This window comes from Stegostoma tigrinum, chromosome 9, assembly GCF_030684315.1.
Source record: "Stegostoma tigrinum isolate sSteTig4 chromosome 9, sSteTig4.hap1, whole genome shotgun sequence".
Classification (NCBI taxonomy): Eukaryota; Metazoa; Chordata; class Chondrichthyes; order Orectolobiformes; family Stegostomatidae; genus Stegostoma; species Stegostoma tigrinum.
In genome coordinates, this window is record NC_081362.1 from 73,550,270 (window position 1) to 73,571,072 (window position 20,803).

Sequence of the window (20,803 nt, forward strand, 5' to 3'; positions counted from 1 at the left end):
TGTTTTATCTTCATGCTGACATTTTGTAAACCCTACCTTTGTGATGAAATGTGAGGCTGGATGAACACAGCAGGCCAAGCAGCATCTCAGGAGCACAAAAGCTGACGTTTCAGGCCTAGAGCCTTCATTGCTTGGCCTGCTGTGTTCATCCAGCCTCACATTTTATTATCTTGGAATTCTCCAGCATCTGCAGTTCCCATTATCTTTGTGATGAAATGTTGTGTAAACATTCCCCCTCGTACGTTGTTAAATATGTTAACTACCCTCAAGATGAAATTGCAGTACTATGGGGATAGAGTAAGAGAGTGGGGCTATTTTGGCAACTCTTTCAAAAAACCACCCTACACAGGTCTACAAAATGATTCTTTTCTTCCCCTTCACTGATGAGAGAAATCACCACCATGTATCAATGTAATTCCTCTGTTCCTTGATCCGTGCTTCTGGGGCAGTTTTCACTTGTCTTGTTGTGCCAGAAGCCTGATTGAAGGAGCTGACGGTAACATAAGTCACCTCCAAAGCTGAAACTAGGTAGAGAGAATTAAGGTAAATTAGGAAGAGTAGTGAGTCAGGTGGATTTTAAAATACCTTTACACTATCCACAGAATTACAAGACCAATTCTATGAATCATTCTATTGATAAACCATTTCAATTGTTTAAAAGTATTTTGATTTAAATTTGAATCGAATTTTAAGAGGTGCAGCTTACTTTGAAATATACGTTCATTGGCTCCCTGTTGGTGAATCTATAAACCAGCCTTACTGACGGAAACAACAAAGTGTGAGGCTGGATGAACACAGCAGGCCAAGCAGCATCTCAGGAGCACAAAAGCTGACGTTTCGGGCGTAGAGCCTTCATCAGACTGACGGAAAGCCTTTTTTTCTGACCCTCGCCCTGTTCCAGAACTGTGCTAGCTCCAGATCATTGTTACATACCCCTCTGTTTGTCTCTTTGTTCCAAACAAAATCCATAAGATATTCTCAAATTTCTGACAGTAGCGAACCCTTTCAATAAATGCCCCAGCCCGACCAAATCTGTTGGCTTTGTTTACTGAGAAAAAAGGGCATCTTTCTCTTAGGTGCAATTTATGAGGCAGTCAGGCGTTGTAACAAAGTTGCGGATGGTCAACACACAAAAAACTAATCTAATCTGAGCTATATAATAGTAAGATCTTTTCCATTAAGCAGAGAGTGTGCGTTTGTTTACACAGACGCTGCATGTTCCTATTGGAGTGAGCAGGAAAGGAGGACAGCTTCGAGATAATGAACTGTTTGACATTCTCCCTGCAGGGAGATAAATGCGACCGCCATTAAATATTTTCAAGTATCTATCTTGGTACAGGCTGGGGGTTGGAAGCACGTCAGACGGTGGGAAGGCTGTCTAACATGTCTTCTCGCTTACTCTCTCTCCAGTTTGCAGCAATAGAGTGACCCACTTCTCTGCAGTTCAGCTTCACGCTGGATTCGGCAGTGGCTCTGTGCCATTTTGAGAAATTCCAGGTTTACTTTTTTCTCTCTCTCTCTGAGTCGCAGCGTCTCATTGAGTAACAGAAACTGGAAGAAGTGACTGCACTTTAGGAACTTTTTTGGATGATTAGTATAAATGTACATGGACAGAAGCTGCTCCGGGGAAACTGCTGGGCCCGAGCGAAATTAGAGACTTGACATTTGATTGTAAGTACGGCTGTTAGGTGCCATTTTTTTTGTGTGTATGTTTGTATCTTTAAAAGAAAACTCCACGGAGTTGTGGAACTGTAGCTGGATCAGTCACGTATGCGGGTTTAGCTACACGGGTTTCTGTAAGGATGTAAGAGGCAGATTAGAAAATAAATCCAAAATGTGGAACATTGGAAGTTGGCACGCCACAGACCAGCATCTGAGTTGAAGCATTCAACTGTTTCCAGTGTATATTAGCCCGTCCAAATTCCTGTGCTCCTTTCGCCGGTCTAACGAGTTTTTATCCCCCCGCCAGGGGCTCACGCTGGTCAGTACTCCCTTCGAACCTCTCTCAATCAACCAGTCGTCGCCTGTTCAATAGCCACTGAGTGTTAGTAGGCTGTTCGACTGTGAAATGCATCAATCCTGCCCTTAAATGCACACTTTCCAAACGGCCAAGGACGAGAAGCTGTAACCGTGACCGTGCGTGCTAGGATGTTACGACCCAGTGGTAATAGTTTGGAATTTCTGAGTCAGTCACTGGAATCGGACGCGGGACTTGCTAGTATGGATAGCTCAGTTACTTTGTTTTTTAACCCGAAGAGCCGCTGAGAATGTGCTTGTTTCCTTACACAAGGAGTTGCTAATAGTCAAGTGGTTGCATTCATTAATAGCATGCACTTTGCTCACAACATATTAGAAGTCAATCTCGGCACCTTTCCTGCAAGGTCGAAATCCCAAGAAAGGTTTGCCTAAGTAAGTATTAAACAGCTGGCCAACTCTCTGGAAGTTGTTTCGAATGAGCATTTTTGCTGCAATACAACTTAATTTGTAAACTTATATTCTGTTGAGGATATTTTTGACCACTGTCTTCGCAGGAAACCCACGAAACTGACTTCCAGTCGGGAGTGGGGGAGGAGGTGGAAACACTGGGTTGCAGTCAATAAGAGGTCTGCACTTTGTTTCTCTGATAGAGAACTTGGTATTTCCTGTCCCATCATTGAACCTATTATCATACATGGCTGTAATTGAATAACAATGAGCTTTACACCATGCAGTTCTGCCTGGTGCTCCTAGTGACAAGAGGTTTGAGAATAGTGAGGAAACAGTGTCATTCTGATTGATGGGGTGAATAGAAACGTTCTTGTTGATGTGACAATGGAGCTAGTCAAAGATGGTTCTGCAATGTAAGTGTTTTGTCTGGATTTCAGCCTGTAATTATATTAAACACAACTGTCTGCAGTGCTGTTGGAACTGACAATTACAGCAGAGACAAAAGTTGTAATTAGAAGTTTGAAGTAGGTGAGGATGTTAATGCGAAATTCTAAAATACCCCTTATGTGTGATGAGCTGACTGCTATTAGATGAAAGAGATTCTAGGCCCGAAATGTCAGCCTTCCTGCTCCTCTGATTCTGCTTGGCCTGCTGTGTTTATCCAGCTCTTCACCTATGCTTCATCAGCACACCCTCCTCAGGGTCTACTGCCACTGTAGAGGACTGTAATTTCTGCTGGAAAATGCATGTTGGGTGAGGTTTGGTTGTACAGAAGTGAAATTTTGCAGCTGCTGGAATAATCAGCATGGTGTGGAGGTGCTGGTATTGGACTAGGGTAGATAAAGTCAGAAGTCGCACAAAACCAACTTATAGCCCTTTCTGAAGACAGGTCCCGACCCGAAATGTCAACTTACCTGCTCCCCTGATGCTGCCTGGCCTGCTGTGTTCCTCCAGCTTCACACTGTGTTATCTCTGACTCCAGCATCTGCAGTTCACAGACGTTGTAATCAGAAGTTTGAAGTAAGTAAGAATGTTAACGTGCTTACCTGACAAAGGAGCAGAGCTCCAAAGGCTTCTGATTTCAAATAAACCTGTTGGGCTATAACCTGGTGTCATGTGACTTCTGACTTGAAATACTCTGCGAGTAGAGCAGGATAGTTTCAGGTTGCTGAGTTTCCATTGAGTTCTGAGTATTTCTTTTTCCTTACTTCTTCCTCCATCCACAGATGCTGTCTGACTTCCAGAGTATTTCTAGCGTTTCTGTTTTATTTCAGGTTTAGTTGTGATGCCTTCCACAGCACAAACAGGAACATGGAGGGTAGGGGATTATTTCTGAAGAACAACCTTTGTACAAGGTACTTGAAAGGTAAATCACAACTAGACCCCAAAAGAAGATAATAAAATGTGAGGCTGGATGAACACAGCAGGCCAAGCAGCATCTCAGGAGCACAAAAGCTGACGTTTCGGGCCTAGACCCTTCATCTGAAAAAAGGGTCTAGGCCCGAAACGTCAGCTTTTGTGCTCCTGAGATGCTGCTGGGCCTGCTGTGTTCATCTAGCCCCACACTCTGTTATCTTGGATTCTCCAGCATCTGCAGTTCCCATTATCTCTGATCACAATTTACACCCCAAAAGAGATTCCTTCCTTGTGTTTGCTCAAGCATCCACCAAAATCTGCTTTCATGGCCCTGTTTTCTTCCTTGGTGTAACTATATTCAGATCTAAATTATTCCATATAATTTCAACTGAAATTTCACCCTTCGTGTTTTGGATCCACCCATAATTATAGGCATCGCCCAGATATTCAACATTCCTTGGACAGTTATTATCTGTTTAAGATCCATAATCAGTGCCATGTGCTGCCACATGTGCACTCTTCTCTTCAGCAACGTCAACTACTCTGTCTTAGAGCTATCCTGGTTCCTAGTTTCATTTCATCCTTTGTCTCACTTTTTAAGAAAAAAACTTTTCCCCTTTATTTCAGAAGTTCACTAACTCTCCCCTCTCGGAGGAACCATCTGTCCTTAGCAAAGAACTCAGCTTCATTACTTAATGCTGTTATGCCCTCATCTTCATGAATGTTTGAGCATGACATTGTATCCTCCTTCAGGCAAGACTCCAGCCCTCCCTAATGAACTCTTTCACCTCTTCAGTGTTTTCCCTCCACCTGGACACTCATCTTCCCTCCACAGTTTCTGATCTCATGGTTCCCCAGTCTTGGACAGCTCACTTCTAACTCCTTGCCAAAATCCAGAAACAGGACTGTCCTGGTAGACCTATCGATCAACTTTGACCTGGCCCAATGAACTGAATTCTTTCTAATGTGACTACTTTTTATCAGCCCTTGCGCAGACTCTTCCCACTTGTATGTGCGACACTTCTGATGCCCTTTGTTACTTTAAAAGTTTCCAATTTCATAGCCCTGTCTCCTCTTCAACATGGATGTCCAATCTCTCTGCACCTCCAACCCACACTAGGATTGCTGTCTGCTTCTTCCTTGAATGATGATCAAATAGACCCATCCTCCCCTTGACTAAGCCTTTCTTCATTCTGAACAACAATTCCTTCAATGCCACTCATTTCCACCAAATAAAAGTTGTTGTTATGGGTACTTGTATAAGTTGTAGCTATGTACATCTTTTTGTAGGATACAACAAACGTTTTTTGTTTATGTATCTTACTCAACTCTCTTTTTTCCAGTACATTGGTCCTGAATGGTGCCATATCCTGTTATTGTCTAGAGTGGGAAGATTTCATCAACATTGTCTCCAAATTCCACATGTATCCCATTTTCACATGGTTTTTAATCTGACACTTCTCTCCCCACTTCTCTAGCCCCGTTCCTACTTATAAGCTAGCCACTAATATTCACTGTTAACTCACTGACTCCCACAGCCAAACTACACTTTCTCATACAGTGCTTTTTCTGTCTCTATCACTACTGTTCTTAAGATGCAATCTTCTACAATATTGTCTCTGAGACATCTTCTAATTACCTCAACCAAGGAGTTCTACTCTCCACTCCCTCATGATTGACAGGGCCTTTGACTGTCTTCATTTCCTAAGCTTGTGTTTTCAACTCTTTCCAAAAGCACAATAGGGTTTCCCTTCTCCTTACTTTCCACCCTAACAGTCTCTATACTCAACAATTTCCCACCACTAGGGCTAGCTCCAGTGTGATGGTACATCTTCCCATTCCCTCTTAGCATTCCAGAGGCATCATTCCCTCCCTGATATTCTGGACCACTCGTTAAGCACCATCCACACCCTATTTCCATCCTACAGAGAGCAAAATAATAGGACAGTATTTGGAAGCAATTTTGAATTTGTTGATGGTTAATGTTTATTAGTTTTAATGGTAGAAGTGATTTCATTGTGACAATCTATTTTGGTATATAATTAATTTTATTATATGGATTGTGGAGACTAGGGCAGTTAGTTACAGCCTGAGAGACACAAATCTGCAGATGTGGAAATATGAGACAAAAAAGTAAAAAGTAAAATTTATAGCTGCTGGAATTAAAAGAATCACATGCAGCTGCTATATTTGGACATGTGCAGCCCCTCCCTGCACCCTCATAGTTATGTATAAAATCCATCCTTACAGGGATCAAAATATAATCATTAGGTTATAGTAAAAATCGCCAACGGTTCAACTCTACTTGTTCCATGTGTCATTGACTACCTTGTTGTAATTACTCCCATTGCTTAATATCTTTCATTGTCTCTTTTTGCCTAACTGCTTTTCTAATTGCTATCTCCTCAATGTCTTGCAGGCCTATTTATATCATGTAGCCTCCCTGTTGCCATGACTCTTCTGGCTTTGTCTTTTTGTCTGCCCGATTTTGCTTTTCTATCTGCCTCACTCTCTCCCTTTTTCTTCCCCCACACCATGCTTCTCTTTGTTTTGCATCAATTATTGATATTTCATTCAAATCTTCCTATTGTGCTCGGTCTCCACATATAATACATTTCACCTTGAGACTACACTGAATAAGGCTCTTCCAAAAACATTTTAAACAAGCAAGTGGGATTTTTATTTACAACTCAAAAGGAGAATTAATTTAAATATGCATACATTGTGGCCCAAGATGAGAAATAAACTGCCCTGCATACTGTCCACAAAAACAGCAATGTAAGATTTTCCTGAAGTGCTGCTTCTCAGCATTTGTCCTCCTGCTCTTAATCATGTCTTAAGGCTGTAGAGGAGAATGTATAATGTACACTAAAGACAGAATCTTACAGGGCTGTGAGTGACACGCTACAGCAACATGTATGGCACAATTGGGCAACAGTTATGATGAGATCCATCTTGTACTCAAAATCATCTCGTGATCTTTTATATTTTACTCTAGCAATGTGGCCAGATTCTTGCTAGTCAATTGAGATGCCAACTGACACTCACTTATTTGTTAAACAGCTTGTCAACATCACAACTCACCTCATTAATATGCAGACTCCCATCTTATCAAACTCATCAATCAAATTTGGTATCAGGAGAATCTGACATGGAAACTAGACTGCATACCTTTCAGATCACCTTGCCACTTAATCCAACAGCTGACGGTAACCAAACCATAGCACTGGTCACAATCAATGGGTGTTAGCAGAACACAGCCCTGCTCCCCAGGTATTGACATCTGCCATCCGCTGACTGATTACGACCATCCAGGTATTCCCAACTCTGCGATGGCATTGCGCTGTGGAAGCACAAACTTGCATTGCAGGGCACACAAGCAACTAACATTGAATGGCTGCAGCGGCAAAACTGCACACATGGACAGGCACCCAGCTCTCAGACTAGATGTGGTTACGACACAGGAATAGTCACTTGCTGTCTTAGCACTCCCCATTTAGCACCTAACAGCAGTTATGTAGTATCCCCATCTTCTTTTGCCTACTGACGCCAGTTAGCACAATCACACAAATAGGCAGTTTGCCTTGGTGCCAAGCAGTCCTTCAGGGGTGCACATCTTGCTGTATGTCAGTGTACTGTGTTAATCTCACACCTGCTCCACGTACTAGCAGCTTTTGGGGCAAACATGCTGCATATTCTTCAAACAAGCAGCCATGTGTCAAAGTCTCAGGGGAGTAGTCTGTGCAGGAGTCCATGTCAGTCAGGGAGTCCGGACAAAGTAAGTCAAGAGTAGCAATGAGGAAGGTAATGGCTGTGAGCATACTTGGATGGGGTAATTGATAGGGTAATCCTATGAGGGAGGGGGCTGAAGAACTTGGTGTTCATAGAGTTTTTTTTCAAGTGAGATAACATTGGTCACAGGCCCATGCAATGTACAACACATGGCTTGCCTACTCCCTAGCCACTGCACAGCATTGACCCCCTCTGTCACACTTCCTTGGCACAGCCATTGCTTGACAACTCTGACAACTAGAATTCTGAGCACAGAAGAAGCCAAACATTAGGCATGTTGAACTAGGAAGGATTAAGATGTTACCAGGACCCAGTGCCATGTGCACGCATTGTTCCCCCTGTATGCAGTTTATGCACTGGGATCTCGGTGTTGACCTCCATCCATTGACCCTCAAGTGCAACCAGAAACTGACAAGTTTGGTCAGAACCTGGCTCATACTCTATGTTACCAAAGTGCCCTCAGCAGATTTTTCTCTCCCTCTGTCCCACAAAGCATCGGTGCACTCCCTGATTCTGTAGCTGGGGTGGGAGAGCCTGCTGTGCTGGGATGCTGGTTGGTCCTGTGGGTTTGATGGTATGATCCAGGAGTGCTTGTGTTTAGACAGGCCAGACATGCTGAAGGTCGTCTTCCCAGACACAAGTTGATCCTCCTCAGCCTAAACCATTTGGAGAGGGGGGTGACAGGCAATAGAGAGGCAAAGAGCTCAGCCACCCCAGCAGTGTCCTGAGTGGACAGAGGGTTTGTGTGTGATTCCACCTGTGGATGGATGCCATGTGGCATTGCTGTGTCTCCTGAAGGATAGGGCACCTGGACCTGTCACTGTAGCTTTGTACTAGGGACTAATGATTGAGGCGAAGGTGAATGTACGCTTGCCTCTGACTGATGCTTCATGCTGTGCATTTAGATGATGTGATGCACACATCACCTCCTGCCTGGGCCTGAGCGGGGGTCTGGTCTCCAACAGCCCTCTGAGTGCCAGTGGACTGGGGTCTCATTTCTTCCTCAGCCAGCTGCGGAGGTGGCACTGTGAGGTGCTCATCAGTCTCTGCTCTCACACATTGTACTTCGATGATTTCCCCAAAAAGTATCTGTCTGGGCTGGTGGGCTGAGTAGGAGGCAGCTTTGCTGATGTTTCCTCTGATGCCTTTGTATTTTGGTCCTGAGTGGTCCAGGAGGGGACTTCTTCCATGGCCATAGATGTCATCAGGAGGATTATGGGGCATCCAAGATAGAAGAGAGAGAAGGTATCGTGGCCAATGGTTGCAAGTCACAGTGATGTTAGTGGGAGACTGGTAGTGGCGTGCAGAGTGGCGCTTACTCATTTGATGGGTCATGGATGTCTTGGTATATTTACGGGATCATTCCTGGTGTTTTGCATGGGTGAGGAGTCTATACCTCATAGGGGGGTAAGGACGCAGATGTCAGACACCTCTCACTCGTATAAGTGCTCTCTGCCCTTTTGTGGGCTGCCTTCTCCTGTAATGTGAAAAAGGAGAGTGTGTGGCAATGGCTCAGTGCAGGAGCAAATGGGACACAGTGATATAACAAAGGAGGACTAAGGAGGCAACACACAGGTCAAGCAGGATTAGTAGTGTGGAAGTGACGGAGGAGAGATGGTGAGGGAAGATATTGTAGGAAATAGTGGGAGAAGCAGAGCATGAGATTTGGTGGGAGCAGTGACGGAGAGTGAGTGTGAGTTAGCAGAGAGAAGAATGCACCACTTACTCTGACACAGCAGAGAAGGTATTGTCTTTTCGCAGAGGCTGCCTTCTGTGAAGAGGACACTTCTTCATTGCATCACCACTTTGAGCAGTAGTTCCAGATCCCTGTAAAGAATTATGATGCCAGCTTCCCCTTCTCTGACATCATGGGCAAACATCCCTGTCGAACAGGGCAGCTTTGGATTTCTAATGTTAATCTGGGCTTTGAGCAGCCTTTAAAGATGGCATGGATGCTGGTGTTTCAGCAGATATCCACTGAGTGGAAAGTTAATTTGGGAACGTTACGTGGTAAGATAGGGTGGAAATTAGATGTGAGAGATGCCATTGGGGCTGGGTATGTAATTTAATGCCGTGAGTTCAGTAAAATTAGGGTAGAAAAATATTTCTCTTTGGAAGAAAATGTTCAAAAATCTCAAAACCACTTGGATGTAACTGAAAAAACAGATTCAGCCCGAAGGTACTGAAGAGGTTGTGTCCTCTTTTGCTATCCAGAAGACAATGGCGAATACTGATGTTTTCACAACGCCAACAGCCTTCCGTATTATCAGTTTTCACAAATGAGTCTGGATAATGAATGGCAGCAGGCCAAGATCAATCAGCATCCACACAAATATTTTCCACGGCAGATTGGTAGATAGTGATTGAACCGTGTCCGATTCTTTCCTGAAGATGAGATGCTAATGTGAACTGAAAACCTCCTGCCCCCAGTTACCTCCCCGGTTGAGAATTGCTAACATCAAAAATAGATCAGTACATCAACGTGATGTTGGGTTTTTTTTTGACTCTCTCTTTCTTCTGTAGAGTAATCAGTTAGCTAGATATGCTTATAACCTTTTAAGTACAACTGAAAGCTCAGCTTGGTTGAAGTTTCTCCTGCGTTGGGAGACTGAGGGGTTAATTTTTCATTCACTTCTTTGACGTCCTTCTAAGTTATGTCCTGGGTTGGTCTTAAAATGGCTGCTTTTACCCCTCTGGTTAATGGAATAACCAGCTGTCCAGTCTTACTTTGCTATGGTTCAAACAGCTGATTCTGCAGAAACAGCATCTGATGTTTACGACAGACTTTCAAGGCTGAGCACTGCAGCTGCTTTATCTTTAAACTTGCTTCAGGTTTCTACAAAAGTCCATCTTGCCCCATTTAACCTTCCAAATAATTAAAAATACCTTTTAAACTTGGTCAATCTTCCCATCATACCTTCAAAACAAACAGTTCTGCATACTTTCTTTGTTGTTAATCTATTTTAAACAAGTTCTGCTTTTTGAGCAATCCAAGATTTAATAGTCCATCTTCTTAATTTCCTGTAAAAGTCCCATGTCCTTCACATGCACTACACAGACTGCATGACTTAGCTTCTGGCAAGTTTTTTTTTACTTCAACCTTCATAAGGCAGATTAAGTATCTGGAAGTACAAAACTTGTGTACTGGCAAAACTGCAGTAGTTTTAAAATGATGAGATTGTGAACTGTTCGGCTGCCCTGCTCACCAAAGTATTGCTTTAAAGACAAGAAAAAGCAGTTTGCTGTTTCTTTCAAGCGATAAAATTAAAAATCTCTTTACTGATGGCAAATGATAACTTTCAAAAATGAACACTTTACATGAATAATGTTCGGGTGCCTTTACTTAGTCTTTGTTGTGTCACTTCCAGAATCTAGAAATTTCAATACTGTGAGTTCAAATTTTTTGATCCAGGATCTGCATTAAGTTCTCGCATTTCAAGTGGAGCATGGATTGTAGGGGGTTAATTGTAAAGGAGCCAAAACTTGCAGATACTGGATGGAGAGTTGCAGGAAATGCTGCAGTGAGCTCTGAAAACATGAGGCTGGCAGACAACACTTCCTGCCAGCAGTGTGCATTGGTAAAATTGTCCGTAAAGGTCTCCAATATTCTCTTCCATCATTTAAATGCAGCCCAAGAACAGTCATTACTAAATCAGAATAATATTGCCTCTACCCCACCAGTAATCCCAGTTTTGTGTTATGGCTTCAGCCTTGGGATCCCGAAATTCTTGGCCAAAACTATTCCAGCTCTCTTATTGTCCAAACACCATACTCAATAAATTGCAGTGGAACACGGAACCAGTTTGTTACAAAAAATGTCGTGCATTTTGAATAATAGGAATGTTTCTATTTACAATGTTCCTCAATGGAAACTTGTAAATTCTACAAATGATCAATCTGAAAGCTTTTACTAGATTGAGCAATGAAAATGGAAAGTGATGAAAATAAAGGTCATGGTCAGCAACGAATTGCATATATATAGTGCCTGTAATGCAATAATCATTCCAAGGCACTTCACAGGAGGATTTCAGAGCAAAATTGGACTGAAGCCACATAATGACAGCTCATGACTGATAACCAAAAGCTCAGACAAAGAGATAAATTTTAACCAATGTGCTAAAGGAGAAAATACATGACATCGAGAGACATAGAGGTTGAGGGAAGAGATTCCAGAGTTTGGGTTGGCAGCTGAAGGGTCAGCGATCAATCTTTGAGCAATATGGGTAATGTTCAGGTGCCTTTTTTTAAAGTCATTGTTGTGGCACTTACAGAATTAAAAGGATACAGAAATCTCAAAGGTATATGGAACTGGGGACCACCAGGGAGATACGAAGGTATGAGGCTACGTGCACTTTGAAAACAAGGATGAGGTTTCTTTAAGTGATAATGGGAACTGCAGATGCTGGAGAATCCAAGATAATGAAATGTGAGGCTGGATGAACACAGCAGGCCCAGCAGCATCTCAGGAGCATAAAAGCTGACGTTTCGGGCCTAGACCCTTCATCAGAGCTCTCTGATGAAGGATCTAGGCCCGAAACGTCAGCTTTTATGCTCCTGAGATGCTGCTGGGCCTGCTGTGTTCATCCAGCCTCACATTTCATTATCTGAGGTTTCTTTAAGTTCAGGCTTTGTTTGATTGAAAGTAAGTGTAGGTGAGCAAGCGCAGGATGAAAGGTGAACAGAATTTGGTGTGAGTAAGGATATGTGCAACAGAAGTCTGAGTGATCCCAGTTTTTGGACAGTAGAATGTAGAATACCAGCAAGGAAGTGCTTTAGTATAATCAAATTTAAAGGTGACAAGAGTACGGGATGAGGGTTTTGGTAGAAGACGAGCTGAGGCTGGGGTGGAGTCAAGTTGATGTGTCAATGGACAGACTAAAAACAAAAACTATGCCGGCAGCCATGACATGAACCAGACATGCTTCGAGATAGAAGGATTTCAGATTGCTTTAAAAAGTCAGCAGTGGTTGAAAAAAATCCTTGTTTTTCTGCAAGTGAACTCAAATAAGGATATCATGACTGTTCTGGAACTATAACTGGAGCTGTAATTATTGTTTAAATAGGAATTCTGTAAAATTAACACTGGTGCTACGACAGTATTTATCTACAAGGGTTAAATTCATTATCTTCAATTAAGTTATTTTCGTTTATTGCTGGTATCCTTTTATGAACATTTTCTGAAACCCATCTGCTTACTCCGGAGAGCTCTCCAATCTCCCATTTTATTTTTTGCTCCTCTGACAAACACCATTCCTGAAACCATGAAGGTGAATAAATGATTTTGTTTCAGATTACTACTAATGCCAATCGAGAATCAGTCAAACTGTGCTGAAGGGCTTGTGGTTGTCTAAATCTTAGAAATACAATTGGATATTACAAACGGTATTACTGCCTGCACTTTCGCTGCATCTAATATGAATTACTCCTTAGTAATGCTGAGGCAATTAGTTCAGAATAATTAACATTTAATGTAGGCATCAAAAATCCATTGTATTAAAGAACAGATATTACATCCTTGATTACCTGATTCGATCCTATTATTTTTCCATCATCTGTAATTCCCTATTAATTACTCTCTTCTAATCCTCTGCATTTTAATTATTTCCTGTATGTCATGCTAGCAATAAAGTTAAACAAGTAATAATATTCTACTGAATTAAGACTGAGAGAGCAATCTGATATATAAAAAGAATGAATTTTTGAGGAGCGGGGTATTGGAACGTTGAAAAGATAGGTCCAGAGAAAGACTATCATAAATTGGGGCTTCTCTGAAGTATCTAATGCATGAAATATTACTTTAAATGCATCAGAAAATGTTGAATCAGAGTCAGGGGTCAGGTTTAATGAAAGTGAAGGTGGTATCATCTGCTAGCAAGAATTGGTAAGAGCCAGACATTGTCACCCTTAGGGAAGTTCTGCTAATTTACTTAACAGTTATGAGCCTTCCCTGGGATCAAAGATCTGGGGTGGAAGTCCCACCCACTGAGAAAGGTTGGCAGCTATATCGAGCAGCAGTGACACCAGCTGTTTCCTGCCAGTAGGGCACCCACTAAGTCTTCAGATTGTCACTGAGTCCCAGGTCACAGGATGCAGATGGTTGTAGTAGTGGGTGGGACCAGGAATGGGGTGCATTTATAAAGGCAGCAAGGACTGGGGGGGAAGGGCATTACACTCAGTGGCACACCCCTCCTCTCCTGATGCTAGGTACCTCAGTTAGATATGGAACACCTCTGAATGAAGAATTCCTTTGAGTGCTCACGGGTAATTCAGAAGGGATTTCCTTGTTATTCCCACCATGTGGCAAGCCCCTCATCTGCTGCTGGGTTTGTGGTTCTGAGCCAGGAGGGTATCCACATGTCTTTATTCTATGGACTTTGTTAGGGTGGATGTGGGAAAGTGGCAGAGTTCCCACTTGCTACCTTCCCTCCTGAATAAGTGACGCAGACCAAACTCATCATGGGAGATTGGAGTGAATTGTGCCCCTTAGTGCAAATTGGCTAGAATTAAATTTCAATAGATATCAAAAAAATTTTACTCTAAGACAAGATAATTGTTTGAAATAATTTCCAAGCTAGGTAAATTAAGTAAAATGATTGGAGTAATTCAAAGTATAGTCAGAGAGTAAAGTTTCTACCAGACAGAATCTGATGTATTAGGTAATATGAGTAATTGCTTGTGTGCATAATCTACATTATTCCAGCCATTAATTTAAAATATATTTCTTGCCCCTCACATCCCTTTTAAATCTTTTTGCTCTTACCTTAAACCTACGTCCTCTAGTTTTAGACTGTCCTAGCCTGGGAAAAAGATCTTGGCTATTCACCCGATCCAAGCTCCTTGTGATTTTATAAATCTCTGTAAGGTCACTCCTCAACCTCAACACTGCAGGAATGAAAGCTCCAGCCTATTTCACCTCTCCCTGTTGCTCAAACCCTCCAATCCTGGCAGCAACCTTGTAAATCCTTTCTGAACTCTTTCAAATTTCACATCTTTACTTTAGAAGGGAGATCAAAATTGTACTCAGTACTCTAAAAGTGGCCTCATCAATATTCTGTACATGATGTCTCCACTCCTATACTCAGTACATTGACTGATGAAGGCAAGCATGCCAAACACCTCCTTCACTTGTGACTCTGCGTTCAAGGAACTATGCATCTGCACCTGTAGGCCTCTTTTTGTTTGGTAACACTCCCCAGCGCTCTGCCATTAACTGTATAAGTCCTGTCCCAGTTTCCCTTACCAAAATGCAACACCACGTTTAATCAAAATTAAACTCTATCTGCTACTCATTGGCCCATCTGATCAAGGTCCTGTGGTAGTCTGACATAACTTTCTTTACGGTCAACTGTACCAGTTCAGAGATTATTATACACCTGTGGAGCAGGTGAGACTTGAACCCAGACCTCCTGGTTCAGAGGCAGGGACACTACCACTGCACTATTACAGCCTCTCCTGGGCTCGTAGTCTAGCACTGAAAGTGGCATGAAATCACATGCTAAATTAGCTTAACCTTTGAAGCTCAAGCTAGGTAAAAAGGTAATTACAACTGACTCTAAGCTGCAGAAACTTTTTAAAGCAATCGCTAGATTTAATGTTCTTCTTTCATAAAGACTTTTTTCTTTACCTGAATATAACATGCTGAAGCATGAAATCTGGCACAAAAAGTATTACATTCTTGTGGTTCTCCTACGTTGCTACGTAAGGTACTTTATACTCCAAACTGCACAATGTTGTTTCACTGATATGATGAAATCTTCAGGCTACTACTCTTTATCAAAAGACTTTTGTTTCTGCACATCTGTTATCTGATACAACTTAACATTTAACACTAATAGATTAAAGTAAGACAAGAACTATTTATTATTTTGTTCCTTCAGCAGGGTACACTGGAACCAACCTTCTAGAACAGTGAAAAGTGGAGTTACTTATGAATTAAACACAGCATGTCTTCAGCCAGTTACCCAAACTGGGTGACTTTTGATGATGATTATGGTTTCCAGTCACCGAAACAGTCCTTCAGTTTGGACAGCGGGCATAAGTCCAATGGTCTGGTACTGAGTCTTTCTTCTCAACATGATATGTCCAGGAGATCTGCCTCTGGCAGTAACACGCCACTTTCTTCACCATTCACAAACTTTCCTTGCACACCAATGTCTGGACTTCAGACACCAATCACACCAAGCCCATCCAGGGATAACTGTTTCTTTAAGTTTGAGGATCTGTCACAAACTGATCAGTTTGTGACTCGTAATAATGAGAATGGATACACAAATCCATTTTGGAATCAGAGTTGTATTTCAGGCACTGGCATTTCTCACTGCGAACAGGAAAGTAACCGGGCTAGTGATATTTCAACCACAAACACTACAAACACTTTTTTTCAAGGTCCCAAGCAAATGAAGGGACCCCAGAAAAGTCCGAGTAATTCCCCTCTAACTGTTCTTTGTCAAAAACATGAAAAGTTACAAGCAGATGACTCTCAACCTTCAAAGACATCTTCAGAAAACAAACAGCTTAATGTACAAATATCTTCGCCTAATGTTAGGAATCTCTTCAGAATTGGGTGCAAAAATGGTTGGCCTTTAATGATGAGAATCCCTGAGAAAAAGAATATGATGTCTTCTCGTCAGTGGGGCCCAATCTATCTGAATCTCCTGGCTGGGGGAATTTTACAGCTCTATTATGAACAGGGCCTCGAGAAACCTTTCAAAGAATTTCAGTTGCAACCATATTGCAGGCTCTCTGAAACCAAACTGGAGAACTACAAGGCATCAGGCAAGATCCACACAGTGAAGATTGAACATGTGTCATACACAGAAAAACGAAAATATCACCCAAAAACTGAAATCCTACATGAAGCAGAGGTTGAGCAGGTGTTGAAGTTTGGAACAACTGACTACAAGGATTTCACTGACTTCATTGCTGCTGTTGAAGAGGAACTAATGAAATTACCTCTTCTTGCACAACACAGAAAGAGTTATGAAGAACAAGAAATGATACTTGAAATGACGGATAAGTTCTGGGGAAAATTTTCAAGGGAAGGAAAAATGATTGAAGCTTCGGTGGTGACTCACATTTATTGTCTGTGCTTTATTAATGGCAATGTTGAATGCTTTTTGACTCTTAATGATTTACAGCTTCAAAGAAAAGACCGCTGTTACTTGAAAACTGATACGGATAGCACATGGATTCAGATCTGTGACTACCGGGTTCATAAATGCGTGAAAGAAAATGAGTTCGAAACTTCTAGAGTGATAAAATTCATTCCTCCTGATGCCTGTAGATTGGAGCTGATGCGTTTCAAAACAGTCCGTGACAATCCTGAGCTTCCCTTTTTGTTAAAGGGTCTGGTCACAGTTCATGGAGCCTACACGGAATTACAAGCATTTCTAGTTATGTCCTCTGGCTATTCCAATTTCCAAAACAGACTGTCTTCAATGTATTGTGAAAACGTGATGATCCGCTTTCCTGTTCCCGCAGCTTGGTTCAAAATATTTCGCACTGGGAATCTCTTCAGACAGAAATCCTTGAAGGCGAAGATGAATCGGAATGCTCGATTTGGCTCAGTTAGCATGACAGGTGGTGAACCAGTAATGCAAGTCACCATTGGTACAGCTAAGTATGAGCATGCTTTCAAGGCAATTGTCTGGAGGATTGATCGTCTACCTGATAAGAATGCAGGTATATTCCCTCTTATAACTGCTGAACAATAAGAATGTAGAATTTGAGTCATCTGGTGAACATTAAGCAAGTGCATAGTTTCTGATATCCAATGGTAAAATAAGGCTAAGGATTTTATGGGGCAGTGGTGGACATCACCTAGAAATTTGAGGAACCCTACTTCAGCCGACCAAGGAAGTCCTTGTTGCATTTTACTTTCCTCTGGTAATTAATTGTTTGTAGTTGGAGCTTCCCATCCCTTTTAAGAGACTGCCCCTGCAGATTTCTGGCCCATCAAATGGCTGTCAACTCTTCAATCTCAAAGGCACCAATGAGAGTGGGGGCCACTGCTGGGACTGCAGCAGATCAAGGCCAGCTGCAATGGAAGAGAATTAGACTGAGTTTGTGGCTCTCATTGGGACCATTCACAAAGCGGGGAGGGGAAGGAGTCTCATGTTGCAGCAGGGCTGTCTTTGCTGTCAGGGGTTCCACATTATGCCAAGTCATATGGGCGCCTCCTTCCCATCCCAAGCAAGCAAGCTGCCAGGGTGTGAGAGAATTGGAATTACTTTCTCCAGATCTGTCACTCATTGTCATGACTCATTAATCACCTATGGAACTGAGGCAAGAATATAGTGCATTTTTCCAAAGAGAGGGAGGGCAAATAAAAGGAAATCATCTCAGTTTCACCTTATAAATCTCTCCTTTCATTCAGAGGGGTACCAATAGAGACTGGGAGCACACTTACCTGCTCTCCCATTCAGTTGTAAATAATGAAATAAGTTTGACAGGTAATCTCTCAACATATAACCAAAGAAAATAAATCTACAACTTGTATTACTGAAACCGAATCCACCAGGAATGTAGAAATTAATAAAACATTGCTCTTTAAAATGGAGATATGTGGGAGAAATCAGCACTAAGGGACACTAATTACAATGACAGTACTACAGTAAGAAGGTTAAGATTGAGGAATTTTTGTTTTCCCAGAGATCTGTGAATCTATGGAACTCCCTTCCACTGAGAGTGGTAGAGGCAGGCACTAAATATTTTTTAAGGCAGAGGGAAATAGATTTTTGATTGAAAAGCGAGTTGGAGATTAGCGGGGATAGGTGGGAATGTGGATTTGAGGCCACAAGCAGATCAACCATGATTTTGTTGAAATGTGGAGCGGGCCTAATGGCCTACTCCTGCTCCTAATTCGTATGGTCATGCATAATGATTGTGTTAGATTTTTATATATTGCTATTATTTCAACATTACATGTTTTCAATAGTTCAGTAATGTTAATACTTAACATCTTTGTTATTTGTTAGCCATACTGAACCATCAATAAGTCTAGTCTTGAAAAATATTGTTACAAAGATTTGATTTTGCTCAATGTATTGCTCTTCACTGCACTGTGAAATGCTACTTCTCTCATTTTATCTTGTAGCATCTGACCATCCACACTGTTTTTCTTGTAAACTTGAGCTGGGTTCAGATCAAGAAATACCTTTGGAATGGAAGCCATTCATTGCCGTGGAGTTTGAGGTACCTGAAACAACGGCTTCCAAAGTGCAAGTGAAGTCATTTGGGACAGAAAGTGATATCCAACCAGAGAAACACATTCATCTAAATGCTCGATACCACTATCAGGTCATTTTTTACATTCTTGTTGGCAGAAGTTTCTGTTATGTGGTAAACAACAGGACATTGCAATAAAATGGGACTGAAAAATGTATTTTGAGTCTGCTAATGTATTGAACACTCTTTCACTGTAAAGTAATTTGAAAAGATTTGCAAGATTTCAGCCAGGTAGATGTTTTATTTCTTAACTCATGTTATTGCAATATGCTGTGATGCTTCTTACAGGTTGACTGTTCAATCTAAAAACCTACCGGAGGGTTCTGAAGCGTTTTCAATTTCCCAGACTTTATGCTTAAATTCTTTTGTTGCCTTATTCTTTTCTGAGTTCTCTATCTTCTGACTGAGCCTTTCCTACAAAGGGATGAGAGGATGTAACTGCCATACAATTCAATTTGCTTTGGGTCTCATGCTTCAAACTACAGAACTGCCCCAAAGTTCGCCCGAACCCTTTGTTGTGCCGCTGTTCCATTTGCTTCATTTCTTTCTCAACAACTTGAAGTTCCCATAGAAATCTCCTCTTCCTGTGCTCCTGTGCTCTTAAGGCATCTTTTAAATGCTATTATGAATTCAGCTTCCACGAGTAATTGAGAACAAGATGTAAGAGAGAGATCATATCTCATAGATTTGGCTGAATTTTTCTAGAAGGTGACTGGGTGTCTAGATGAGAGTACTGCAGTTGATGTGGTCTACAAGAATTTCAGTAATGCTTTTGACAAGGTCTCACATGTCAGACTGGTTAGGAAGCTAAGAACCCATGGGATCTAGGGCAATTTGGCAAATTGAATCCAAAATTGGCTTAGTGACAGGAAACAAAGGGTGTTGGTCGAAGCATGTTTCTGTGACTAGAAGCCTATATTCATTGGTATACCACTGTTTGGTGCTTGGTCCCTTGTAGTTTGTCGTGTACATTAATGACCTTAACATGAAAATAGGTGATATGATTAGTAAGTTCACAAATGACATGAAAATTGGTGGTGTGGTAGATAGCATGGAGGAAAGCCTTAGACTACAAGACAATATAGATGGACTTGTCACAAGGTATGAACAGTAGTAAATGGAATTTAATCCTGAAAAATCTGAGGCAATGCCTTTTTGAAGGACTAACAAGGCAGGGGAGTGCACGTTGGCTAGTAGGACTCTAGGAAGCACAGAAGATCAGGGGTATCTTGGTGTTAATGAGTATATATCTTCGAAGGCAGCAGGACAGATAGACAAAAGGGTAAGGATGGCTTTTGTGCTCCTAAGATGCTGCTTGGCTTGCTGTGTTCATCCAGCTCCACACTTTGTTATCTCGGATTCTCCAGCATCTGCAGTTCCCATTATCTATGGTTAAGATGGCATATGGGATGCATGCCTTTATTTGTCAAGGTATTGAATACAAGAGAAAGGAGATTGTAACGGAGCTGTGTATAATGTTAATTAGGCTACAGCTGAAGTACTGTGTGCAGTTCTAGTTACCATACCACAGGATTTGCAGTAGAAAGGATGCAAAAGGATGTTGCCTGTGCTGGAGATTTTCTGGTATGAAAACAGTCCAGACCTGCTGGGGCTGTTTTCTTCAAAGAAAAGAAGGCAGAGGGGAATCTTGATTTGAGGCATACAAAGTTATGGCGGTTATAGACAGGGTAGATAGGGAGAAAGCTTTTCCTTTTAGGAAGCATAGTTTTAAGGTAATAAACAGGAGGATTAGGTTGGATTTGAGGAGCTTTTTCATCAGGCAGAGGGTTGTGGGTGTCTGGAACTCCCTGCTTGAAAGGGTGATAGAGGCGGGAACCCTCAAGGCATTTAAGAACTATTTAGATGAACTCTTGTATGTATTCCATTCACATCTATGGGTCAAGTGCTGGAAAATGGCATTAGAATAGATTGATATCTGAATACTAGCACAGACACAATGACCCTAACATTTATTCTTGAAGCAAATGCAAACTCTGGATAA

The 20,803-nt window shown here is 41.8% G+C and overlaps 1 protein-coding gene across 1 annotated transcript in view; it reads left to right on the plus strand.

Annotated features, from left to right (window-relative positions):
* The first annotated feature begins 1,210 nt into the window (after nt 1-1,210).
* The window catches only part of LOC125454873 (stonin-1-like), a 92,652-nt gene continuing 73,059 nt past the window's right edge, over nt 1,211-20,803 (plus strand). The window contains exons 1-3 of the mRNA XM_048536114.2: nt 1,211-1,671; nt 15,453-17,256; nt 18,671-18,873. Coding sequence (XP_048392071.1) covers nt 15,519-17,256; nt 18,671-18,873 — 1,941 coding nt within the window. The 5' untranslated portion in view covers nt 1,211-1,671; nt 15,453-15,518. The remainder of the gene's footprint in view (nt 1,672-15,452; nt 17,257-18,670; nt 18,874-20,803) is intronic.